The sequence below is a fragment of the Dunckerocampus dactyliophorus genome, chromosome 2 (genome assembly GCF_027744805.1).
Source record: "Dunckerocampus dactyliophorus isolate RoL2022-P2 chromosome 2, RoL_Ddac_1.1, whole genome shotgun sequence".
In the NCBI taxonomy this organism is placed as follows: Eukaryota; Metazoa; Chordata; class Actinopteri; order Syngnathiformes; family Syngnathidae; genus Dunckerocampus; species Dunckerocampus dactyliophorus.
This window is the reverse complement of record NC_072820.1, coordinates 770,769-798,497: the sequence shown is the minus strand read 5'-3', so window position 1 is coordinate 798,497 and position 27,729 is coordinate 770,769. Positions and strand designations below refer to the sequence as shown.

Genomic DNA, 27,729 nt, shown 5'->3' with positions numbered 1-27,729 from the left:
ACCGAACGACAATATCAACAACCACAATGACAAAGCTGTCAATGACAATCAGACATAATAGCAGTCATGAAATGATGACCTATGACAGTGATCACAATGACAATACTGCATTGAAACAGTCGCACACAATAGCAGTCATGAAATGATGAATTATGATAGTGATCACCATGATAATACCGCATTGAAACAGTCACACATAACTGTAGTAATGAAATGATTATCCATGATAGTGAATAGAATCAAAGTTACTGTAATGCACATCATTGTAAAAAAAAAAAAATACATATACACACATATATACATACATACACATACATAAATACATATATACATATATATATATATATATATATATATATATATATATATATATACACATATATACCGCACATACACACATATATATATATAGTCATACTGCTGAAATCACCGTCGCTGTAATAAAACCAACAACATAATAACACCCTGGATAACTCAGTGAGTAATGTGGGGAAGTACGTATGTACTGTGAGTGTGCATATGTACAGGTATCTCTGTATGTAAGGAAGACTTCATATATATATAAAGGTGCAGGAATGTGTGGGCGTGTGATTGTCACTGAGAGTGCATGAAAGGAAAGGGGCCGCCTTCCACCTCCCAGAGAGCCCCGCCCCAAATAGCAAGGCCGGGCCCCGGCCGCCAGAAGGCCACCAGGCCCATAGGGGCAGGCAGCACAAAGAACAGTGCCCCAAGAGCCAGCCCAGAGAGCCCCCCCCCCCGGGAAGACCAGTAAGGGGCCGAAGAGAGGTAATCCCAGCCAAGGACAGGGCGCCAGCGGGCCGGAGGACTGCCAACCCCCGAGACCAGCGAGAGATCACACCCCACAAAGGCAGACGGGTACCGGGGGCCACAAACCGGCAGGCCCAGAGACGCCTCCACAGCTGGAAAGAAGCCCGCCCGCGCCGGAAGCGCCAATTCTCCCCCACCGCCACCCCCACCCCCAGGGAGCGGAGCCCGGCCCGCCCCGGGCCAACCCCCGCCCGACCCCCGACACAGGGCCGCCCCGCCAAGGGATGCAGGAGGCACACCCTCCACCCACCCGGCGGAGGCACGGGCGGCAGAGATGTATCGCCCAGCACCTGACCCCACGGAGCAAACCCCTGTATGCCCCCCCCCAAATAAATAACTAAAATAAATAAATAAATAAAAAATACACACACGCACGCACATACACACTCCTACGCACCCACACACACGCACATAAACGCTCCTACGCACAAACACACCCCTATGCGCACGCTCATACACACTCTTACTTACTCAAGCGCGCACACACACACACACACACACACACACACACACACACACACACAGTGGTCGACTGCCCGACACCCGGAAGCCCCACCCTATCCCCCGTTGGTAACCCAAGGAGCAGCGGAGCCGGGGACCCCGGGGTCCCAGACATACGATTCAGAACCCAGGAGCGGAGAGCGCAGACTGCCGGGGAGCAGGAAGACACCCGGCCACACCCCCCCAGCGGTAGGACGCCGCCAGCGAGGCAGACAGGGGAGTCAGCGAGGAGGAGAGCGGGAAACCGAGCAGGCAGGCGGGAAAACGGGCGAGCAGCCAGGCGAACCACCACACAGCGCCAACCGAGACCCGCGGGCCAGCAAACCCCGAAGAGAGAGCGGGAGCACCACACCCCAAGCCGCAGGGAGGCCAAGCACCAGCGCCGAGAAGGCGAGACCAGCAGCCGACCAGCCGACGGCCCCCACATACCACCAGAAGCCAGACCAGCCACATGCCACCAGAGCCGACAGCGCACCACCCGCGCACCGGAGCCCCACCCCCGACAAGCCCACAGACAGACCGGGGGAGGCGAGGACACAGACAGCGGCCCGGCAGCGCACAAAGCGCAACGGCGACAGACGCCCAAGCGCCCGGCAGAGCACGACCCCCCCCAGCGAGCCCGGCCCCAGGGCACCCGCCCCCCCACCCCCACCCCGCCACCCAGGCCCACAGTACCCGCAAGCATGACCAAGCCCCAACCCACCAGCTGGCCCGGCGCCCCAGCAGCCGCCACAGCGCAGCAACCACCGGCCGCCGCGACAGCACACGGGCCACCCGAAGCACCAGCACCGCCCCCCGGAGACCGCCGAACCCGCCCCAAGAGCGCAGAGGCGCCCGCGGCACGTGTCAGTCCAGGGGGGGCACCGCAAGCCGCCCCCCCCGGCGCAAGCCCCGGCATCAACAGGCCCCAGAGGGCCACCCCAGGGAAGGGCAGGCGAACCAGACAAGGGCACCCCACAGGCCAGGCCGCCCCGGGCGAGCCACCGCGACGGCCAGGCCCCCGGCCACACCGCCGACCCTGGCGGGCAGACGCCGAGGTGCACGAGGCACCCCAATCCAGCCCGCCCCACCCGTGTATGTGATAAGGTGTGATAGTGTCTATGATGCAATTAAAAAAAATAAATAAATAAATAAAATAAAATAAAAGAGGATGGTGTATCTGTGTGCATGTATATGGAGTGTATGTGGATGATAGCTAATGATGCAATTAAAATCGGGGGACAGCTGCCGCTCGGAGGGCCCCTCACCTGGCCAGCCCCCCCAAACCCTAAGTGTCTACTCTGCGATTAAAATTGGGGGGCAACAGGTCAGTGGCACAGCAGGAGCAAAGGAGCCCCGCAAGGCAGCTCCCCTCCCCAATCACGCCCGACCGTAGGCCACCCCCCAATGTCCTATATATATGTGAGGTGGTGCAGTGGCACAGGAAGGACGGGGGCCCCACACCCCAACGCCGCCCAAACCGAGCAGGGGGGGGACCAAGGACACATGACCGACCGGCCGCCCACCACAGCCCAGGCTCGGGCGTGCCGCAGGACACACCACAGGCCCTACCCGGCCCGCCAGGATGCCCAGTCCGGCCCACCCAACCCCCCAGAGGCGATACCCCCAGTGCCCCCCAACACCGGAGCCCCACCGGAGGTAGCGTTCACAGCGCCACCCCCAAACCGCCAAACACCACGGACAAGCCACACGCCCCCAAGGCAGATCCGACCGCCACCAGGACAGCGGGAGCCGCGCCCACGCGCCCCCCGCATACCACCACGGCCGGCAAGGGAGCAACACCACGACGACCACAAGAGCACCGGACCCCACATAGAGCGGAGCACGGCCGCACCCACGAAGCACGCAGGCCAGAGGCGCCAGGGAGGGACAGAGAAGCAAGCACCGCACGACCGGGCCCGCGAGAGGAGCGGCCCCCGCCCGGCGCCCAAGCAGATGCCCCCGCCCGCCCCGCCCACCGCCACGCCACAGACCGGCCACCGCCCCACCCCCCGCCCATCCACCAACACGCCAAGGGGGAAACCCCGGAGGGAGGGAGACAACCGCCGGCCCGGAAGCAAGGACCAGCCCGACACCAGCAGGCAGCAGGGACCGCCCGCCAGCCCCCCGCCAGCCCGACCCCCAAGCCCCCGGCCAAAGCCACCCCCCGACCGCCCCACCCCGGAGCAAGCATCCTCCCGCCGATCCCGGGAAGCACCACGCAGATGGACACCACGCCGCCCGCCCCACCGCGCAACCCGCCCACGGCCCCCACACGCCCCACCCACCGAGCCACAGCGGCCCCGTCCCTGAGGGGAGAAAGCAAGGGATCCCCCCCACCCCAGCACCACGCACCCCCCACCCCGAGCCCAAACCGCACATCCGCGACCCCCACCTCCGCGCCCCCCGTCACCCGGGGGACAGCCACAGGCGCCGGAGGATAACAGGCAGCTCCCACCTATCACACATACACCACACACATAAATCAGCGAAATAAAATAAAATAAAATAATTTAAAAAAAAAAAATAAAATAAAAATAAATAAATAAAAAGGGGCAACCCAAACCACCCTCCCACCCAGGGGAGATGGCTCCGCGGGGGCAGCCGGGCTCAGGCACCCGCGCCCCCACCAGGGGGAGAGGCCGGCCCCCACACCCCACACCGGACGGCCCCACGCGGCAGCCGAGCAGGAGGGCCCAGGGCAGTCCCCGCCCCACCCCCAGAGGCAGAGGAGGCGAGGGAGAGCCAGCGCCACCAGCCGCACACGGGCCCCCCCAGCAGCAGTAGGCGCCCGGCACCAGCAGGATGCAGCACCCCATCCACCCACCACCCCGGAGGCCAACCAACGCCGCCCCCTGGGCGACCCCCCCGACCCCGCCCCCGCCCCATCACCCAACCCGGACCCCTCCCCACCCCCACCCACCAGCCCCCCCAGGCAGGCAGCCCAGCAAAGAAGACCCGGGACACCAAGCCCGCCACCGCCCGCCCCCGAGGTACCAGGCCCACCCAGCGACCAGGACCACACCCCACGCCAGATGAACGAGACCCCCAGGGGCAGAGACAGATGCCCTCACCCCCCTGAGAGTCAGGTCAGGGAATTAATTATTGGTGCCCATATAGACTGAAATTCTGACATTTGTTCTTTAGATTCAGCAGACATTCTCTCCATAGCTATATGATCTAACAAAAGATTTTTGTAAAGAGCTATGTTCAGTTTCTTCCTTGATTTCCAATTGATGAGAATGGTTTTCTTGGCGATGCTTAATGCAGTGATGAGAAGCTGTGTTTGATTTGTTTCTACATCAATTGTGGAGAGATCGCCCAGCAGGCATAGTAAAGGAGAGGTAGGAATGGAGAACCCAAGTGCCAAAGATAGGTACTCACACACTCCGTGCCAAAAATTTTTAATGGGAGCACAGGTCCACATGGAGTGTAAGTAGTCATCTATTCTATGGTCTGAGCAGTGTGTACAGATGTTAGAGTCAGTTAAGCCCATTCTAAACATTCTATGTCCTGTGTAGTGTACTCTATGAAGGATTTTAAACTGAATCAGCTGTAGGTTGGGATTATTGATTAACCGGGAAGCATTAAGACATATTTGCTTCCAAAATTCAGGGTCACAGCTTGTAGATAAATCTGAGCTCCATTTGGAGATTGGTACTCCAATTGTGTTGTCATTTTTTGAAAGTAGAATATATAATTTAGATAATGTTTTAGGGGCAGATATTTTTAAAAATTGGTCAATAGTGGTATTGCTTTCCCATGATATGGTCCTGAAACTTGCTTTAATTATGGATTTAATTTGTATGTATTCAATAAATTTGTTATGATTTATTCCATACTGTGTAACAAGGTCGTTAAATGAGATAAAGTTGTTTCCTATAATTATATTTTTCATACAACTTATTCCTTTTTCGTGCCATGTTGGGAAATTTAATGGTTTCTTTTTAAGCAAGATGTCAGGATTATTCCAAACGGGAGTGTATTGGCAAGGAGTGAGCGAGAATTTTGTTATTTTTAAAAATTCCCACCAAGCTGTCAGAGTGTTGCTTATATTTATACTTTTAAAACAATTATTTTTTCGGAGGATTTGGCTAATGAAGGGCAGGTTACAAATTGGGATTTCGTGGCTAAGTGATTGTTCTATGTCTAGCCATAAATAATCCAATGGGTTAGGGTTGATCCATTTTAAGATATACTGTAACCTGTTTGCAAGGAAGTAGTTGGAGAAGTTTGGGAGTTCTAAGCCCCCATATTCTTTAGATTTTTGTAATGTTTTGAGACTTATTCGTGCTGGCTTATTTTTCCAAAGAAATTTATTTATATATGAGTCTAATGACTTGAACCAAATTATAGATGGTTTAGTGGGGATCATGGAAAATAGATAATTAACCTTGGGTAAAATCATCATTTTCACGGTGGATACTCTGCCTGTAAGTGAGATGGGCAAGGTTCTCCAACGTGCAAGATCATCTTCTATTGACTTCAATAGTGGAGTATAATTCAAGCGGATCAGGTCTGACAGGTTGGAGGAAATGTTAATACCCAAATACTTAATGTTCCCTGAACACAGTGGTATAGAGGGGGTGCTCTGGAAACCAAAGTTAATGGGCAGTACTGTGGATTTAGACCAGTTAATGGAGTAATCTGAGAAGGTGCTATAATTGTTAATGAGTGAGATAGATTCGTGAAGTGAAGAATGTGAATTATCCAGGAAGAGTAATACATCATCAGCATAAAGGCTTATCTTATGATGAACATTTGTGGTGTGGATCCCTTTAATATTTATATGTTGTCGAATTGCAGCTGCAAGAGGTTCGATAAAGATAGCAAATAGTGAGGGAGAGAGTGGACACCCTTGCCTAGTACCTCTTTGTAAAGTAAATTCTGGAGAGATGTGATTGTTGGTCCGAACAGAGGCCTTCGGGGTGTTGTATAGTATTTTAATCCATGTTCTGAATGAGTCTCCAAAGCCAAATTTATGTAGTGTTGCAAAGAGAAATTTCCAGTTTACTCTGTCAAATGCTTTTTCAGCATCCAATGAGACAATTGTGGTTTCTAAATTATGGATGATAGAGTAATCAATCAGATTGATTAGACGGCGTACATTGCTAGTTGAGTTTCTCCCCTTAATAAATCCTGATTGATCAGGGTGTATTATATGAGGGGTAACTTTTTCCAGCCTTATAGCTAACGCTTTGCATATTATTTTAAGATCTGCATTAATCAGTGAAATTGGACGATAACTGGAAGGTAGTGTTGGGTCCTTATCCGGTTTCAGCAGGAGACTGATTGTAGCTGAGTTCATGGTTGGAGGCAAGCATGAACTGTCTTTAATTTCCAAAACCATTCTAAGAAATATTGGAGATAGTAATGGCCAGAATGTTTTATAAAACTCGGCAGGGAAACCGTCAGGTCCTGGTGCTTTATTATTCGGCAACCGGTGTAGAGCGTTATGGAGTTCTATTAATGAAATGGGTACATCTAAGTTGGTCACCTGTTCGTCATTTAATTTTGGTAATTCTATGTTGTTGAGAAATGTTTTGATATCTGGGAGAGATGGTTTAATCTGAGGTGTATATAGATTTTTATAAAAGCTCCTAAAGACAGAATTAATTTCTTCCGGGAGGTGAGTGATGTGACCTCCTGAGTTTCTAATGGAGGAGATAGAGCTTTTTTCTTTATTGACTTTTAGCTGGTTAGCTAAGTATTTTCCGTGTTTATTGCCATGCTCAAACTTTTCCAAACGTAGTCTCTGCAGTTGGAACTGAATTTTCTTGTCAGTAATTTCTTTTAAGTCTAGTTTCAGTTTCCTTAGGTTACTTAGGATATGCTCATCCTTTGAGTCAGCATGAGCGGTTTCTCTTTGGTCTTATCTGTATTGAGAAGGAGATTGTTATGACTGTTTTAAATGTTTATGATGTACATTTGATGGTTGAATATTTTAAATATGTATCTATCAGTCGTATTTGATCATGTTTAACACGAGTATATAATACTATATAAGTATATAATGAGTATATAATATATATTTGAAATGCTTAAATCTTCGTATGACAGTGTGTTATTTACAATGCAATGATGATGATTATTATTATTCAATAAAACATTATTTTGTTATCTGGAGCGACGATACCACGGTGCACGAGGTTTTTTTTTGGGGGGGGGGGGTTCCGCTAAATTGAACTCTTTCATTAGCGGCTGACAGATGTCTAAATGGCGCCCCCCCCCCCCGCCCCACCCACCTCCTCGGGCGCCCTCGGGCCCGACTCGGCATGAAGGGAAGGGCGAGAGGGACGTAGGACGCGTCCTCCTTTGTCCTCCCAAACGAGGATGAAAGGCCTTTGATTGGCGGCCTCTCGGGGGGGGGGGGGGGGGGGTTGCGATCAGAGCGTGATAAGAAGCGCGGCGCTCATTACACGCTCAAGCAGACCTCACATGCACGCACACGCAGGTCCGGTACCTTTGGTGGGATCATTAGCGCGTCGCCAGGATGCGAAGGCAGCGTGCGGCCGGCGGCACATCACAGCCGCCCATCAAAGCGGCGGCGGCGAGCAAGGTTAAACTTTAAAGGCGGCAAAACGCTTTCTTTTTTCATCGGTCATATCCAGTCGGCAGACGAGTCGCTCTTAAGTGAAATGATCGTTTTCAGTGAAGTGCGAAATGATATCCTTTGAGACGTACGCCGCCGCCACATCAGAAGATTGACAGGTCACCTGACGCCCGCCTTCTCACGCCCGCGGGCGCGCAAAGCGGAAGGACAAGCGCGGCGTCATCAAGCGGCATCAAACATCCATCCTTTCCCGCCCGGGGGCCATTGACACGGCACGCCGGCCCCTCGGCCACGTGCGCGTGCACTCCCCCCGCCCGCCCGTCTCGCTCACACGCGGCGGCATTCCCGCAGCGGTGTCGTTACGCGGCCTCATTATCGGAATCAATTCAATTAACGGCTTTAATTGCTGGAGTGAAAGCCAAACGCCGTCGTAAACACGCTCAAGCAAAGCAAACCTCGTCAGTCAGCCCCCCTTAGCACCCCTGCCCCCCACCCCCGGTGTGCGCGTGTGTGTGTGCGTTTGCTTTTATTTAAAGCAAGAAATATGAACGTTGCAAATGAGCTTCCTAACCTCCTGTGAGGGCGGCAGCGTGGAAGCCTATTGATTCAATTGTTGGTCCGTGCACGCTGACTACGTAACACACCTCGGTGTGTGCGTGTGCGTGTGCGTGCGTGTGCGCGCGTGTGCGCGTGTGTGTGCGTGTGTGTGTGCGTGTGAGGTTAATTGCCAAGTGCGCTCACTGACACGGCGCTAATGTGAGCTAATGTGAGCTAATGTGAGCTAATGTGAGCTAATGTGAGCTAAGTTATTGTAAAGGACAATTTAGATTTGGAAGTTTGTTTGCTCAAAGTCACGCCTGCTTCGCATCGAGGCGTCCAAATGGGCGGAGACGTTTGCCTTTTCCCGCCGGGGGACCACCAGGACGCGTTTTTTCTGTGTGCCCCTGATGGATTCCACAAACGTTGAAGAGTTTTCTGGGTTTCTGCTGCTGGAGCGTGTTTGGGTTAGACTCCATTAGCGATTACGGTCATGGCCACGCCCCCCAGGAACACACACACCACGTGTCAAATGCAACACTTCCAGCTGGGCCGTGCTGTTCCGCTTCTGGGACTCACAATATTTACTGTGGGCACGCTTTTTTGTTATTAAAAATATATAGCTTTTATTATGGATTTTTTTTCTATAGAAAAAAAATATGATGAGAAAAATATGAAAAAAAATGCAATATTTTCCAAAAATCCACTCTTGATGAGGTCAATCATTGATTGTGATGCATTATTATTATTTTTGGAGCAGGTGTTTTTGTTACAGATTTAATATTTATTATTTTATTTCAATATTTATTTCATTGAAATTGATTTTATATCATGAATTTTATTATTTTTATTTTATTGTGTATATATGTATATATATACATATACAGTAGACGCCCCTACAACGTAAATAATCCGTTCCAAGAACCTTTATGTTAGGGATTTGATGTTATACGAAGCGTAAAATACATGTAAATAGTCTAATCCGTTCCAAGATCTTCCCAAACTCACATCTTTGGCACTTCAAAATATTCAAAGTTCACCAAATATGGTGGGAAAATATAAGAAAATGTTAGTATAAACATAGTAGAGTAACATTCCAATATAAAATAAGATAATAAATAAGATTACTGGAAAAGAATAAAAGTGAAAAAAACCAATCAACTAGTTTCAGCGCGACTGCGATGAGGAAGGGAGAAGCCTGTCTCTCACACAAACTCACGTAGCCGCTGGATAAGTCAGCCAATGAGATGAGGGCGTAGGCGGTGCCCCGATAATCAGCCAATGAGAGCGTGAAGCATCAGAAGGCGTCACCAAGCGCTAAACAAATCGAATTTCTGAACTTGCACAGACTTGACGCTTTACGTTCTATGGAATTTCTTCCGTAGTACGATGCAAAAACCTGACATCAATTCTTTACGTTCAGTGGAATTTACGTAAAAGGAGGTTTACGTTATGCCAGGTACTATATATATGTATATATTTATATATAATCTATAAAACGCAAATACATGCGATATTTTCTAAAAAAAAAATGAAATACTTGATTTTGATTCTTATTTTAAGAGCAGCATTTTTTGCAGATTTTTCCAACTTTAAAAAATGTTGTTATAATTTGAGGTTCTTATACATTTTGATTTGTATTTTGCTTTATACATTTATATCTATGTATTATATATCTAGATGCATATACTGTATTTAGGTGGTTATTATAGATTTTTTTTAATAAATGCAATATTTTCCCCCCAAAAATCAATCATTGACTGTCATGCTTTCTTATTTTTGGAGCAGCATTTTGACAGATTTTTTCAACTTAAAAAAACTGTAGTTATCATTTGAGATTATGATGCATTATTATGTACAGTATGTATTCTTTACTATTATTCCTATTTATGATTGCATATGTTGAACTTTAAATATGAATACATGTATTCATTTTACAGCCTCCGAAACGTTGCATCTTCTTCTGCCGTGGTGCGTTTGAGGCGGTGTGTCGAGAAGCAGAGTTAAGAGTTAAGATGCCGTCTGCCGTACGGCGTTGGAACCGCAAGATGCGTTCACAGGCGGTCCGGTCCCGTTAGAATGTGTTTGTTTACGGCTAGCACCACGAGCACCCCCGGTCTTGGTGCCTCGTGAGATATGTGCTAACTACTGTACTTTTTATTTCTATGACCACACAAGGACATTATCCAAAAAAATCTGGATGAGTGTGTGTGTGTGCGTGTGTGTGTGCATGTGTGTGTGTGTGTGTGTGTGTGTGTGTGTGTGTGTGTGTGTGTCGGTCACTGACATCCGACTGTGAGGACCATCTGTGTGACTTTGACCCAGCAGCTCGCCGTCACACACGTCCAGACAGGCAGCAGGACTGCATGTGTGTGTGTGTGTGTGTGTGTGTGTGTGTGTGTGTGTGTGTGATGGCGCCAGGCTGGATAGCATACGCTTACGTGCACGTTTGGCTGTTCCTTTGAAGGGGTTATCCACGGCTGGATGTTACTTGGAAGAGGTTGTCCAGGTTTGACTGTTCTTTTGAAGAACATTATTCTCCTAAAATTACACATTTTCTCATTAATACTAACTGTTTTTCTCTTCATATCTTTTTTTAATTTTTCTATTTTGGCTAGATTTTTTTTTGTGGGTGGGGTTCTTGTTAAATTATATGTTAACTAGAAAAGCACTCGGAGAGCACAGACGTCCGCCAAGCTCCATCGTTCCCCCCATCTTGTGATTTACAGAACAAATATTAGCCTTACTTTTCTTTTATGTACATACTTACTGCAGCTTCCTCGACCGTGAGAACATATCATGGAAGGGTTTGAGTGACTTAAAAGAATGCTAACATGAACTTGTTAACACCTGGCATAACAGTGCTAAGTGTTTATATAACTGCCTACCTCTGAAAATGCTAAAAATCTTGGTATAATATGTTAACATTAGCATGAAAACACCTAGCATGATAACGCTTAAATCTGCTTAAGTTTATATTCCTGAAAATTGCAAAATATGCTAGTATGTTAGCATACTAACATTACGTGCTAACACCTGGCATAATTATGTTAACGTTAACATGCTAACACCTAGCATAGTAGCACTAAGTGTCTATATAACGGCCTACTTCTGAAAATGCTAAAAATGTTAGTATAATTATCTTAACATTAGCATGAAAACACCTAGCATGATAACACTTAACCTCCCGCCGGGCACGTAACCAATGTCAGGTCGGAGCTGGCCTGATCGCACGTGTCCACGCCTCCACCAGAAGCCTCTGGGAAGGCACACCTGAGGGGGGGATGCCCGTAAAACACTTTCATGTGCACGCGGGCGCGCGTGTGCTTTGTACGAGTGACTGACAGATGCTGTCGTGGCTTTTGGCTTCTTTTCTTTGGTTTTTCTCCCACTCGCCGTGAGCGCAGACGACTGGCGAGACAGATTCTAACGCGAAGTGACGTGACTTCCAGCTTTGCTCTGCCAGCGCTCTCCCCCTTTTCATGTGCGCTCGCAAGAAAAAGCACAGGCACACGCGTCATCGTCGTCGTCTTCTTCTTCTTCTTCTTCTTCTTCTGGCTTCCTTTGGCCGAATTTGTGCTCTTCAACCTTTGACCCCTGTCGATGCACAGCACTTCAAAGGTTTCTTTATTTACTGTATTATTTGACTGTACTATGATATTATATATTATTCTATTTACATTTCTAATCGTTTGATTCATTATTATTCAATATTTGAAATATTGATGTATGTTTTTATTTGTATTTTCATGATTATGTAATACATTACTTATACATTACTATAATGTTTCAATATTTATCTATCATTTTAATGTTTATCTCTCATATTTGTCTTTTTTTATGTTATTTTTTTAACTATTATTGCATTAATTATTATAAATTATGATGTCATGTTTGAAATATGTGTATATAGTTTTTATTCATATTTTAATTATTAAGTAATAAAATATTTTTATGATTTCACTGTTCGCTTTATATTTGACATATTTATCCATTAATTTTATGAAAGATCATTTGATTTTGTCATTTATATTATTTTTCATTGTTAAACTATATATATATATTACACTATTAATGAATAACGTTGTACTATTTATTTTTTATTTACTATGTAGTATTATTATTATTATCATTTATGTCATATCAAATGATGAATATTTAAATAGTATTTTAGTTATTATTTTTTTAAGTGTGTTGAATATTTCTATACATATTAGTTTATAATGTATATATTTCATATGATTCTTATTGATTTATTATGATTGATTTGTGTTGGATTTTGCTGATAAACACATTATTGGGGGGTGGGGGGGAAGTGTGCTTGCTAACACACCTGATACACACGTGTTGTGCCAGAGAAGAAGAAGATGTAGCAAGAGGGATCCGCGGTGTCAGCTGCAAAAACCAAGTGAGCTTCTATTTTGTCTACAAGACAGGCTGGTGTCTCTGCACGCTTTTAATTTGGCGGTCCCTCGTCCACCGCCCCTGCAGACCGCCCCCCCTCAGGCAGACTGCTGAGGTGGTCCAGAGAGGGGGGGTGATGAGGGAGGTTCGGGATGAAGGTGTGTGATAGAATTGGAAGATCAAAGCCGTCTGTGGCGCTGTGACGGAGCCCACGGGCATTGTGGCTAACGCACACACGCACGCGCGCACGCACACACGCACGCGCGCACCCCCTCTGCCAGGGTGTTGGAGTGGGATTGATACAGCACCCGATTTGGAGAATCGCTGTCATCCGTCTTCCCGCAGATCAAACGGCGACATAATCCCCCATAAAGGAAGCAGCCGTGGCGGCGAGGCAAAAAGATAGGGACATGGGGCGGGGAGCCTTCGGGGGCGGGGTTACATCCCATCATCAAAACCCATCAATCACACATCATCTGAACAAACACGCATGCACACACACACACACACACACACACACACACACACGTCATAATTGGCTCATCCACACTGGATACTACCCGCATATTCAACATCTGCCATTTTACATTTTCATCTCAAAATATGATGACTTTATTCCTGTAATATGATGACTTCATTCCCATAATATTATTACTTTATTCCCATAATATTATGACTTTATTATCATGACTTTATTCCTGTAATATTATGACTTCATTCCCATAATATTATTACTTTATTCCCATAATATTATGACTTTATTATCATAATATTATGACTTTATTATCATAATATTATGACTTCATTCCCATAATATTATTACTTTATTCCCATAATATTATGACTTTATTATCATGACTTTATTCCTGTAATATTATGACTTAATTTCGGTCATATTATGACTTTATTCCCATAATATGATGACTTCATTTGTGTAATATTTTGACTTCATTTAATAATAATATAATGACAGTTTATTTTCTGAAAATTGCTATATTTTTGCCTTAGAATGAGTGTTTTTCTCTTAATGTTTTGATTTTATTCTCATAAAATGACTGCTGATTTTTCCATTTCTGCTGTTTTAGCTTATTTACCAAAAATGACAACTTTTCATAATATTTCCTGCAGATTTTTCAATTTTTGTTGTTTTTGTTAAATGATATTTTTAGAATGAGACACAGGCTAAAAACAGCCACGTGCTGCAAATGGCCCCCTGTGCCACACTTTGAACCCCCCCAAAACACTGCTACATTTGTCACGTGTTTTTGTTAGTTTGATAGTGAGCGGTCGCCATAGCAACAGGGCACCACCCAGCAGGGTGTTGCAAGCTGAAAGAGTGCCCCCCTGCTGGCAGGAGCCTTCTACACGTGGAATGTTCGGCGTGTGCTGTGCGCCATCTTGTGGATGTTGTGTGCAAACGTTGCGGAGAAGGCGCGTAAGCTAGCAGTGATGTTGTTGTGTGTTGCAGATGCACCACCCCATCCAGATGAAGCCTGCAGACAGCGAGAAGTCTAACGGTGAGTCCGCGCACACACACACACACTCACACTCACACATCGGTAGTGTGTTTGCATGAAAGTGTGTGTGTGTTGTTGGTGTGTGATGAGCAGAAGCAGGAAAAGAGGACAATAAGAGTATGAATGTAAAGCGTGTGATGAATAATTGAGGCCCGTCTGAGGCAGGTCAGTGAAAGTTGAACATTTTAGCCTCGTGATGAACTACCTCTCCCCCCGTGGATGCTCGTATCGCACACACACACACACCTCACATCACCTTCTTTCCAAAGTTCTGTGAATTGATTGTACATTCCAGACGTCTCCTCGCGTTCCTTTTCACGCTGCTGAGGAAAGCATGGCTGCTGAAGACCAGACGGGACGTTCTGGTGAACGGTCCTGTCCTTCCTGTGTGGTTTGATGGATCACATCACAACCCTCGCGTCCTCTGGCTGCATTGCCGGCCGGCTGCAGCAGAGAGCGCTCTTTCAGTCAGGCCCTAGTCAGACAACTGCCTACAGGAGGCTTTTGTACAGGGGCCCAGAATATGGTGCTCTGCCCCTGAGCATCACCCCCCAGCCCCTTATTTATGTATTATTTGGTCATTTAGCTTCCTGCTGTGTTCCCTCCGTGCCTTATATATCTTTACACTGCTCCTATTAACTTTTTGGCCACTCTTTGTGTCAGGATTTTATTATGGGCCTGCAACAAAAATGCAATAATCTGTTATTATTATAGGCCTACAAGCAAAGCACAGCATCCTGTCTGAAGCAGCAGCCCACCGTATTATTGTGGGCCTGCAACAAAAACACAGCAGTTCATCTTTTATTATGGAACTGCAACAAAATCGCAGCAGCTCATATTATTTTTATGGGCCTACAAGCAAAGCACAGTGTCCAATCTTAAGCAGCACCCCATCTTATTTTTGTCGGGCAACAAAATTGCAGCAGTTCGTCTTGTGATCATGGGACTGCAACAAAAGCACAGCAGCCCAAATTATTATTATAGGTCTGCAAGCAAAGCACAGCATGCAATCTTAAGCAGCAGCCCACCTTATTATTATGGGCCTGCAACAAAAGCACTGCAGCCAACCTTGTTACTATGGGCCTGAACAAAATCGCAGCACCGTATCTTATTATTATGGGCCTGCAAAAAGTGCAGCATCCAATCTTAAGCAGCAGCCCACATTATTATGGGACTGCAACAAAAGTGCAGCAGTCAATCTTGTTATTATGGGCCTACGACAAAATCGCAGCAGCTCATCTTATTATTATGGGCCTGCAACAAAAGCACTGCAGCCCACCTTGTTATTATGGGCCTGCATCAAAAGTGCTGCAGCCCATCTTTTTATTATGGGTCTGCAACAAAACGGACACAGCCCACCTTATTATTATGGGCCTACAACAAATTGAGCACCCTGTCTTATTATTATGGGCCTGCAAAAAGTGCAGCATCCAATCTTAAGCAGCAGCCCCCATTATTATGGGACTGCAACAAAAGTGCAGCAGTCAATCTTGTTATTATGGGCCTACCACAAAATCGCAGCAGCTCATCTTATTATTATGGGCCTGCAAGTACAAAGTGTGCAAAGGCCCTATTGTATCCATTGTGTTTAATGATTATTATTATTTTTCTGCGTTTCCTGACACTTCCTATTGTGTGTGTGTGTGTGCATGTGTGTGTGCGAGCGGCGCACGTCCAGGCGGGTAAGGAAGGTCGTAAAGCTGCCTCATAAAATAATAAAGTGACAGTTGGCCACAAAGCGATTGAGGAACGGTGGCGTGAAATATGGCGGACGATGACTTTATAAGGCAACGGCGTGACTCAATAAAGGCGAGGCGGGCTGGCAGGCAGGCCGCTGAAGTATGGAGTGGCGTGCACGCTGCGCATCCATCCACTTAGCGATAACGACCTTGAAATAAAGGCTGCGTTAGCGTGATGAATGGCTGCCGCCAGCTTTATTAGTCGAGTTGCCGGCGACGCAGAGATGCCTTCAAGCTCGCCACCAAGACGATTCTTGACAGGTTGGAGGTTTTTTTGTGTTGACTCCTTCCTGCAGCAAACACGATGGACCCAGCATAAACTCACACACATGCAAGGGGGGGTGTTGTACAAATGAGCCCAAGCTTTTTGAAGCGGCACTTATCTTGGCGCCGCTTTCTCTTTGAAACACACAAACAATCCTAAGAGCAAAATAAACAAGTGTGCTATTGATTTCCCCGAGTGCAACAGACCGCTTATCTCCTTCGCCTGCCTCTGAGCGCTGACACTTTGCTCATTAAAAATGAATTAGATTAGCATTGAACGCACCACACACACACACACACACACACACACACATACACACACACGCTTCACTCGCTGGAAGACCACCAAAGCTACTTGCCATCACCTGTGGTCGGCTCCTCCAGGGAGGGGGCGGGCTCAAGTGGGGAAGGACAAGTTCAGTAGCCCCTCCCTCACTCACGGCGCAACCAAAACACAGACTCTCACACACTAACATACGTGCAAAACTACTCGTTCACAACCCGCAAGGCATGCTGGGAAGCCCGCGTGCGCACACTTCCCCAACAGGAAGTTACCCAGTATGCCTTGCGGGTGTGGTGCGGTTATTTTTGGTTGCGCCGTGAGCGTGGGAAGCGTTTGGTTTGACGACCTCCGGTTAGGTGTTTTCAGCTCAGCGTCGTTGCTCCGCCCCCAGCCACCGGACAAAGAGTAAACAGAGGTGGAAACAGGAAATACAACAATAAAAGCGGGACAAGAAAGTGAGAATGAATCCAAAAGTCAAAACGCGCTCGCTCGTGTGTCTGCAAAGGCATTTTTCAAAATAAAAATAATAATAATAAACAAGAATTATAATGATAATAATAGTAAATACAAATTTTAAAAATTTGTTTTCAAAATATAATAAATATTTAAATGTAAATATATCAAAATAACATATTTATATATCAAATATTCTATCCCCAAAAAATATTTTAAAAACTAAAATTTTATTTCAAAATATAATAAATATAAATAAATCTAAACAATGTAATACATGAAATATAATATCAAAATACAGAACAAATATTTAAATATATAATATAAATATAATTTATAATAATAAATATAATTTAAATTAAGTAAAGTATATATATTTTTCAAAATATAATCAATATTAAAATATAATTATATCAAAATAATATGTTTATATGTAAGATATAACATCCAAATATGTTTTTCTTTTAAAAAAATACATATTTTTTCAAAATATAATAAATATTCAAATGAATATATCTAAATCATATTTTTATGTATAATATTTAACATCAAAATATGTTTAGATTTTTTTAAATTAAGTAAAATATATTTTTGCTAAATTGAATAAATATTAAAATATAAATACATTCAAAATAATATATTTAGACATAAAATATAATATCAAAATATGTATTTCATTTTAAAAAGTTAATTAAAGTGTAAATTTAAAAAAATATTTATATATAATACATGAGTAAATTATAATCATACCACAATATTATGACAGGTAAAATATCATCAAAACATGGTTTAAATTCTAACAAATCAAGTAAAATACATTTCAAACATTTCATACATTTCATACATTTCAAAATATAAATGTATTGAAATAATATCATTTTATTTATATATCAAATCTAATATCAAAATATGGTTTTAGTTTTAAAAAAAATGCAGTAAAACGGATATTTTCAAAAGGACGTGTCATTCAATTCACGCAATTGGCAGCCGCCACCTCCCACAGTAGAAATAATCCAAATGACTCGGAATAAGACTGGAAAAGCAGGAAGGTCATCTCCACTCTCGTTGTCTTCCTGCAGCGGTGGAAGACAGGAAGCTGTTCATCGGGATGGTGTCTAAGAAGTGCAACGAGAACGACATCCGGGTCATGTTCTCGGCGTTCGGGCAGATCGAGGAATGCCGGATCCTGCGAGGACCCGACGGGCTGAGCAGAGGTGCGTTCGTCTCGGCTCACTTGCATCCACACGGAACGCCGGCGGTGGGAACGGCCGCGTGCGCAACAGCCTCCAGAGCGCTCCCAGCTTTGCGAGCCTCGGGGGAGGTTCCGCTCCTCAATGTGGACTTTGAGTGACGTCTTGGGGCTGTTGTGGCTGCTGGGAAGATTTTGGCTCTATATAGCATCTTTCCCTCTCTCCCCTCACCCCGCCCCCTTTTTTCCCTACCCACCCCACTCACCCCTCTTCTGCTCCCCACCCCACCCCCCCATCCCTCCCATCCTGCCCTGTACATGTGCTTGACCTTCCAGCTTGACCTTGCTGTGGTCGCCACCTCCGCACACTGAGGGGGGGTCACAGGTCGCAACTTTCTTACATTTAGCACGTATTTTTTTTCACATTGAAAAGAAACTGGAATGCTCAGCGGGAATTGTGGGAATGTTGAAGATGATTGACGCAATTTAACAATAAACAACATTCCAAAGATTCCCAGACTTTCACTTTTCCGGTCCAAAAGTTCCCTTTGAAATGTGTGGAATTGACCACATTTGTCAAACCATTCCCAAAACTCTCACGTTTTGCAAAATTTCCATAAGACAACTTCCCACTTGCACAATTCCCACTACTTTCACGTTTCTCAAACCATTCCAACACCGCAACATTCGGGATATCTATTTTCCACATTCCAGTTGTTCCCATGTTTTCCACAATTTCACTTTTCCAGCTACAAAATTTCCCCATTGAAATGCATGGAATTTCCCCCCATTTCTCAAATCATTCCAGCAACACATTTTATCCCTAAAATTCCCATTTTTAATGAAATTTCACATTTTCCCAACACAAATTCTATATTGTCTTGAGAATTCTTACTACTTCCACATTTTTCAAACCATTCCAACACCACAATATTCCGCCCATTCAGGAAATCTATTTTTCACATTCCAAAAACTCACAGTTTTCCCAGAATTCCAGGCCAAACGTCCCATTAAAATTCATGGAATTAAAAAAACAAAAGAAAACATTGCAGCAACCATTTTCCACATCCACAAATTTCCCACTTTTCACGAAATTCCACATTTTTCATGACACAAATTCTGTTTTATCTTGACAATTCTTACCACTTCCACACTTTCCAACCTATTCCAACATTATGTATTTTGTAGAATTTTACTTTTTTCAGCCCATTCATTTTTTCCCACATTTTTCAACCCATTCCAGAAACAATTTTCTAACCCATTCAAACCATTCCAGTGATGCTTTTTCCCCCAAATTCCCACTTTTCACAAAATTCCACATTCTACTTTCAATTTTGTCTTAAGAAGTCTTACTACTTGCAAATTTTTCAACATTCAGGATATTCATGTTGTCTATTTTCTGTTTTCTCATAATTTAACTTTTTCCATCCCAAAACTTCTTATTGACATGCATGGAATTTTTCAGCTTTTCTCAAACCATTCCAGCAGCTATTTGCCACATCCCAAAAGATTTTGCGAAATTTTAGCATTTTCCAAACACAAATTCTATTTTGTCTTGAGAATTCTTCCGACTTCCACGTTTCTTAACCCATTCAGGCCATTTCAACACCAAAGCATTCAGGATATTCAGGCTACAGAGTCCAAAAATTCCCAGTTTCCCTTTTTTGGAATGGCATTTTTCCAAAATATCTCAACCCATTCAAACCATTGCGACCAGCAAACACTCGGGATTATTCGGGTTGTCTATTTTTCGCATCCCAAAAATTCCCACTTTTCATGGAATTTACATTTTCCATGACACACATTAAATATTGTCGTCATTCCATAAATTCTCTGTTTTCCTAGAATTTCATTTTTTTCTGAGCAAACATTCCCATTGAAATGCTTGGCAACAGCCCACATTTCGCAACACATTCAAACCATTCCAGTGACACTTTTTTATCCCCAAAATTCCCACGGAATCCGTGTCACGGATTAAATATCGTCTGGACAATTCTTACCACAACGCCGAAACATTCAGGATATTGTCAACATGCCAAAAATACTGAGATTTTACGTTTCATAGCCGAAAATTTCCCGTTGAAATGCATGACATTTTTCCTCATTTCTCAACTCATTGCAGCAACAATTTTCCACATCCTTAAAAAAAAGCACTTTTCACTTTCATCTTCAGCATTCACACGCAATTTCTACACAAAATCTACACTTTGTAATTCATATCCACGCAAATAAAAAGCAGTATTTAAAAAAAAATCAGTAATCATATTTGTCATCCACCAATCAGAAGGACCCTCCCATCATCCACCAACATGCCCCCGCCCCCAAAGCCCCTCCCACCTGTGCTTCCTGTGTGTCATGCCAGCTTCAGTGTCATCCTGTCAGTTGTGTTGTTGTTGTGTTGTTGTTGTGTAGCTGTTCCGGATGTTTCCTTGTTGCTTTCCTCTGCGTGCTCCACTCTCCCCTGATTCTAGAACCAACGTTCTGCCTGGCTGGCCCACAAAGACGTTCTCGCATCAATTTGTCCTCCCAGACATCCAACAACATTTCTACCCGCCTCCCCCCTCCACCACCGCCCACCGCTCGTTTGTCCTCATCAATATTTTAGGGGTGGCGGCCAAGACGCGGTCTCGGCGCTAACATGAAGCACTTAGCAGCGAGTCGGAGCCGCTCCAGGTTGGTTCTGGCGAGTAAATAAACACCTCCGAGCAGGTCGACGTAGAAGTGGTTCTTTAAAAGTCCCAGCTAGCTGTGCCGCCATTAACGATGGCGGCATCAATCAGAGGAGCGGCGCCGTGCCGCTATTAATAAAATATGGATCACACCACCAGCGGGCTGCCGGGCCTGGGGAGCTAGCCTACTTTCATTAAAGGACTGTTTGCTTCGCCGTCGACGACAGAATGCGGCCCGCGAGGTATTTTTAGCAAAAAAGAAATCACATGGTTCACACCAAGCTGGCGCGCTGGGACGGCCTTTATTTAGTCGCACGAACCGGGTCGAGCTCAGTTTCACCATGTGATGCTTTTCAAAGAGGCGGGGTAAGGCATGCCCCCTGGAGGCGGGTGGACAGAATGACCTCCTTATGAAACGTCTCTGCTAGTATCGTTTTTCATGTCCACAGTAGGTGGCGCCGGCCCCTCCCATCTATAATCGCACCTGTCAACCGTCCCTGTTTTCAGTGGGTAACGCCCATTTTTTTCCCGACGCCCTCCTCTTGGAGTTGTTTCAGGTATCTAAAGTTGTTTCATCCAAAAAAACAAAATCTGCAGTTTCAGTAGGCATTTGGGGTTTTGGAGGAGGGGGTGTTCACGTGAGAATTTCCCTTATTTTTCAAAAAAATGTCCCTTATTTCTAACGCAAATATTGACGGGTATGATCTAGCGCCTCCAGCTGGTCGGGTCTGAAGAGTTGTTGTTTGTGAGTTCAGCCAGACCTAGCTTGATGAGTTTGTTAGCGTGTTTGTTTGTTTGTTAGCGGGTGCGCGTTGATGGGCTTTCATTATCTCCCCTAATCCGACGCCGAACGCTCGCTAGCAGCCAATCACCAACCTCCGGGTGTCAGGCAGGAAGTCCCGGCGCCAGGCCGTCCCATCTACAATCACACCTGTCAACCGTCCCCAGCAGGAAACTCCCTTACTTTGGCCTTCATTCCTGTTGCCCTCTTGTTAAATAGTTCCCCGTGTTTTAACTTTCAGGCTTTGGCAGAGGAGCCGGGGGGGGGGGGGCGCTGTTGGAATTTCACGTGGAAGATCAGCATTTCCCTTATTTCTAACGCAAATGTTGATGGGTACGATCTAGCGCCTCCAGCTACTCGAGTCTGAAGAGTGGTTGTTTGTGTGTTCAGGCCTGACGCAGCTTGATGAGTTTGTTAGAGTGTTATTAGCCCGCAACTGAGGGTCCGGGGGCGCGTTGATGGGGTTTCATTATCTCCTCTAATCCGACGCCGAACGCTCGCTAGCAGCCAATCAGGAAGTCCCGCCCCACTTGTCTTACCAGAAGCTCCCAGGAGGAGGGAGGCAGTGACCAGCCAATCAGACGCCTCAGATGGCGGGGAGGTGGAGTCACTGGGAAAGAGGGAGGGGCTCGTCATGACACTGTGCTTGTTTTCCTGCTGTTGTTGCTATAGCGACCGAGAACACTGTTGTCCTGTTCTCTGTTTTGGGTCTCTTGTGGGTTTTTTTATAACGACAAACGTGTCCAACCCTTTTGTCTTGTTTTTGTTCTTTCTCGTCTTTCCTCCTCTTCCCTCCTGCCCTTCTGGCCCCGCCCCCTTCCTCCCTCCCTCCCACTGTCCCACCAATTCCCCGCCCTGCCCCATCCCTCCCCTACAGGATGTGCGTTTGTCACGTTTTCCACCCGAGCGATGGCACAGAATGCCATCAAAGCCATGCACCAGTCTCAGACCATGGAGGTACGCCACTCTCTCTTCTCTCACACCCGCCACCCCCCGTTTCATCATTCCTCCATCATATGGACGGCTGTCACATGCACGACGCTCACAGTGTAGGTGCACGTGGATTGTTGTGTAAGCGCAATGCTCCTCTCAACCTGGATGAGGAAAACCAGGGAAAACAAACACCTTTGACACACAGGAGGAGGTTACTGCAGACCTCATCAGCTGCGCCGTAATGGGGGTCGGGGCTGCCACTTCTTTTTGTTTTCTGTGTGTGTGTTCCGGGTGGGTGTTGTCGGCCCGGGCGACAGGCTGTCACGGCAGGCCTCTCACGTTGGAAAGAGAATTAGACGCCGGGGGCCGAGTGAGTCAACGCTAATAACAGGCTGTGGCGCTCGCCCCCGTCACCCTCTCATTAGGCCCGATCATCATAATCACGCCTGACCCCCCCCCCACGCAGGGGGAGCACAGACCCCGCCTGAGAGAACATCGGGGCGGGGGAAGGTTCTGTCATGGTGTATTGTGCAAAAAACCTTCCACATCATTCCAGTTTTATATACAATTATATTTACAATCAGCTCTCATTTATCACAGTTAATTGGTTCCAGACCCGACCACGATAAGTGACGTAGGTATCAATATTAATCAATGGAATATTTATGTAGTTAGAGCATAGAACACCTGTGTATGGCATTCTAAATGATATTTTTTACAATTATTAGAGCCCTCTAGACATTAAATAACACCCTTATAGTCACCTTTACACTCCTATTACCCAATATAGTAGACATAATAAGAGAAAATAAGACATAGAAAACCTGTTTGCAACCTTCTAAATCTGGTTGTTAACATTAGAGCTCTCCAGACATGAAATGACGCCCCTAAAGTCCCCTTTATACTCCACTACCCAATATAGTAGACATAATAAGAGAAAATAAGACATAGAAAACCTGTTTATCACCTTCTAAATATGGTTTTTAACATTATTTGAGCCCTCTAGACATGAAATAACACTGCATAGTCACCTTTACAATCCTATTACCCAATATAGTAAATATAATAAGGGAAAATAAGACATAGAAAACCTCTTTACCACCTTCTAAATATGTTTTTTAACATCATTAGAGCACTCTAGACATGAAATAACACCCCTATAGTCACCTTCACACTCCTATTATTCTTTCTTTACAACACATAGCTCATAGCTACAGGATCACTGCAGGCACACAAGAGTAAGAAGCCAACACCTTACCTTAAGAGAAACAGGGAAGGGTTCTGGAGCTGAATCTCATCCTAATCATTACAACAGTCACTTTTATTGCAAATATTGATCCAAAACCGGAGCAAGAGCATCAAAGCCGAGTTAGCAGAGGTGGGCTTGAAGGGGGAGGTGCGAGCCGTGTGTCTAAAATTGACATTTTTCTGGGCATAGCCCTCGTGAAAAGCGGGGACGTTCGCTACTTCAGTGAGTTGAACGAAAGACGTTCATTTCCTGCCACACGTGTTGGCCGCCGCTGCTTTGGTTTGGTCCTGACTGTAAAAGTCATTACTTCTGCTCTCAGTGAGTAAACAGAGTTGGGTTATTGTCTTGGCTCCACTGCAGCGTGTGTGCGTGTGTGCGTGTGTTGACGGGCCTGTCACCATCATATCCCGTGTCTCATTACGGCATGACATTCAGGCGGCGGGCGTCACATGGCGGCGCGTGCCTGAATGTCACGTCCTAATGAAAGTGGACGCCAGAGAGACAGGTGATTCGCTCTCGGGTCGGCGCCATCTTGCTGATTTGTCTGGAGATGCACGATAGTTTTTTTTCAAACCGATACCGATAATTTTGTACCGCTTTTTTTAAAATGTAGATTTAAGTGTGGTTTGTGCACACCGGGAGGAACAAATTAGGATTGGACCAAGTGTACCTGTTGATTTGTCCTAATGAAATATGATGACATGACTATACCACATCACTACTACCAGGAGAACCAGAGTATAGGGGAGGGAACCAGCTGGCGTGGCCCAGCAAGGTGCACTGTATTCAGACGCATGCTCCAAGCAGCCGGGGTGCCGCCACGGAGGTTTCTGGCAAACCTTTTGTACTTTTCAAACGCCGCGGCGCTGGCGCTTCAGGTGGCTGATAAGGCTTTTTTGTGTGCTCAATGTTTGTTTTTTTCTCTCCTCATCAACTAGCACGCAAAATGTCTTCCTCGGAAAGTGAATGTTTATTTTACAAGTCAATTCAGGGGAAGTTAACGTCACAGGCAGGAGAAAAACGAAGCGCTTGATTTGCTCACCCACGCAGTACGGGTAATCTCGCCAAATGATCTGTTCTAGTATCCATTTTTAATGTTATCAGACGTCATAATCGCCTCGTATCAGCCTCTCGTCAGCGGTCAGTGATGGCGGCCATTGCGCGCGCGCGCACACACACACACACCACTTAGAAAAAGGGCCATTTCATTAGGTACACTATCAAATAGTCAATTAGCGCTAATTAGCTGCTGCTTAGCTTTGATTGCAGCAACACAACACTGATGGATGATTGTTGGTACTGACTCACTGTGTCTTTACACACACACACACACACACACACACACACACACACACACACACATGCATGCACACACACACACAATTAAAGCAGCTTCTCCTGATGGTCCAAATCTTTCAATCTTCCTCTGGCTTCATCACGTCTGGTCATCCTCGTCGTTCGCGTCTCCCTGCTCGCTCTAGCACACACACACACAACGCGTGCACGTACGTACACACACACACACAGAAGGTCTGTGCCCTACCAGCTGATGAAATAGTTGGAGAAGTCAAGAAATCTCTTTCTGGACTCTGAGATAACCGAGCCCTCCTGGGTCCACCAGCTTTGGAGTCGGGCTTCCTGTGTGCGCGTGTGCATGTGTGTGTGTTTGTGTGTGTGTGTGTGTGTGTGTGTGCGCGCGTTCATTAAAAACTCATATTTTCTTGCGTGTCGGTTGTGTTGACGCGTTTGTAAAACAACGCATGGACGCAGAAAGAGGAAGCAGAAGTGCCTCAAGCGACTTCTCCTGCTCATTTTTGTCATGTGACCCTTTGAGGACCCTTGCGGAATTGACGTTAGCCACGCCCGCTACTGTAGACACCCCCCCCACGCACACACACACCTATAGTGTGTTCATTAGTCACAGAACTGATTTTTGCTCCTCTTTGAAGCCTCTTTCTTCTCATCTTTTGTTACTCTTTTCTATTTTTTATGCTGGTCTACATTGCCCCGGCCCCCCAAACCCCCCACCACCCCACCAGGGCTGCTCGTCTCCCATCGTGGTGAAGTTTGCCGACACACAGAAGGACAAAGAGCAGCGGCGCCTGCAGCAGCAGCTGGCCCAGCAGATGCAGCAGCTCAACAGCGCCACCACCTGGGGCGGCCTGACGGGCCTGGGCGGCCTCACCCCGCAGTACCTGGCGGTAAGGGCGTCCGTCTAGACGGCGAGCGCGCATGTGGGCTTTTCTCGGTTGCCGTGGCACACACAGCACAAAAAAAAGACAAATGGGAGTCATTTTTAGGAACGTCATTAAAGTTTGAGCATTTCCAAGACGGTTCTCTCGTCTGTGTGGCTGCGGCGTGACGCAATGAAGCCTTACTTTGGGACCTTTTGCATCCATGTTTTGAAGCAAATAACCTATATATTATATATTAATATCAACTTCACTTCACTTCTTTGATGTATTTTCAAATGATTTCAACTCTCTTCTTCATACGTTTTCTTTTTGTATTGTTTGGACTTTATTCCCATAAAATTACAACTTTATTTTGTTTTGCATATTTTTCCGACTTTCAAAAAGAACAAATTTTTTTCCCTTAATGTTTCAACGCTATGCTATTTTTCCTCATTATATTGTGAGTTTATTCTCTTAAAATACGACTTTTTTCTCTTCATTTAAGATTCAAGATTCAAGAGAGTTTTATTGTCATGTGCATAGTAAAACAGCAGTTATACCATGCAATGAAATTCTTATTCTGTTCATTCTCCCAAGAAAAGAAAGAAAACACAAGAAAGAATAAGAACATCAGAAACATAAACACATAAACATAAATACCAATAAATTAAGCAACAACGACAGAAGAGACATTAATACAAATAAATAATACAAATAAATAAATAAAGTGCTATGAGTGTGTGTGTGTGTGTTGCGTGCGGCATGTGTGAGCGCTTCGTTGAGAAGCCTGATGGCCTGTGGGTAAAAGCTGTTTGCCAGCCTTGTGGTCCTGGACTTCAAACTCCTGTAGCGTCTGCCTGACGGTAGGAGTGTGAATAATGAGTGTTGTGGATGTGTGCTGTCCTTGATGAGGTTGTGTGTTCTGCGTAGGACTCTAGTTTTATAAATGTCTTGCAGTGAGGGGAGGGCTGCCCCAACAATGTTCTGTGAGGTCTTGATCACCCGCTGGAGTGCCTTCCTATCACGTGTTGTACAGTTACCGTACCAAACAGTGATGGAGGCGGTAAGGACACTTTCCATAGTGCATCTGTAGAAGCAACTCAGGATTGTGGTGGACATGCCAAATTTCCTCAGTCTTCTCAGGAAGTACAGTCTCCTTTGGGACTTCTTCAGAATTTGTTGGGTGTTGTGAGACCAGGTGAGGTCCTCGCTGATGTGTGTGCCAAGGAACTTGAAGGTTTTCACCCTCTCCACCTCAGTCTCATCAATAAACAGGGGTCTATGCGGCTCCTTTTCCCTTGTTCTTGGGTCGATGATCATCTCTTTGGTCTTATCTGTATTGAGAAGGAGATTGTTATCACGACACCAAGCTATTAGGTCCTCCACCTCTCTTCTGTATGATGTTTCAACACCACCAGTGATCAGTCCAATGACTGTAGTGTCATCCGCAAATTTAATGATGCTGGTGTTGTTCTGGGAGGCCACGCAATCGTAGGTGAAGAGCGTGTAGAGGAGCGGACTCAGCACACACCCCTGTGGGGTCCCAGTGCTCACAATTCTTGAGCTGGATGTGCGATTGTGGACTCTGACTGACTGGGGCCTGCCTGTTAGAAAGTTAAACACCCAGTTACAGAGGGAGGGTGACAGGCCAAGTGTGAGGAGCTTATTTGTGAGTT

The 27,729-nt window shown here is 45.8% G+C and overlaps 1 protein-coding gene across 12 annotated transcripts in view; it reads left to right on the top strand.

Moving 5' to 3' along the window:
- Positions 1–27,729, top strand: part of celf2 (cugbp, Elav-like family member 2) — a 136,535-nt gene that overhangs the window by 90,959 nt on the left and 17,847 nt on the right. For 10 of the 12 annotated variants that reach the window (XM_054766797.1, XM_054766796.1, XM_054766793.1 and 7 more), the window contains 4 exons: positions 14,271–14,319; positions 18,138–18,272; positions 22,575–22,654; positions 25,919–26,080. In XM_054766797.1, coding sequence (XP_054622772.1) covers positions 14,271–14,319; positions 18,138–18,272; positions 22,575–22,654; positions 25,919–26,080 — 426 coding nt within the window. Of the gene's footprint in view, positions 1–14,270; positions 14,320–18,137; positions 18,273–18,583; positions 18,633–22,574; positions 22,655–25,918; positions 26,081–27,729 lie in introns of those variants that run through there. The other 2 variants (XM_054766803.1, XM_054766799.1) reach the window with 2 other exon arrangements.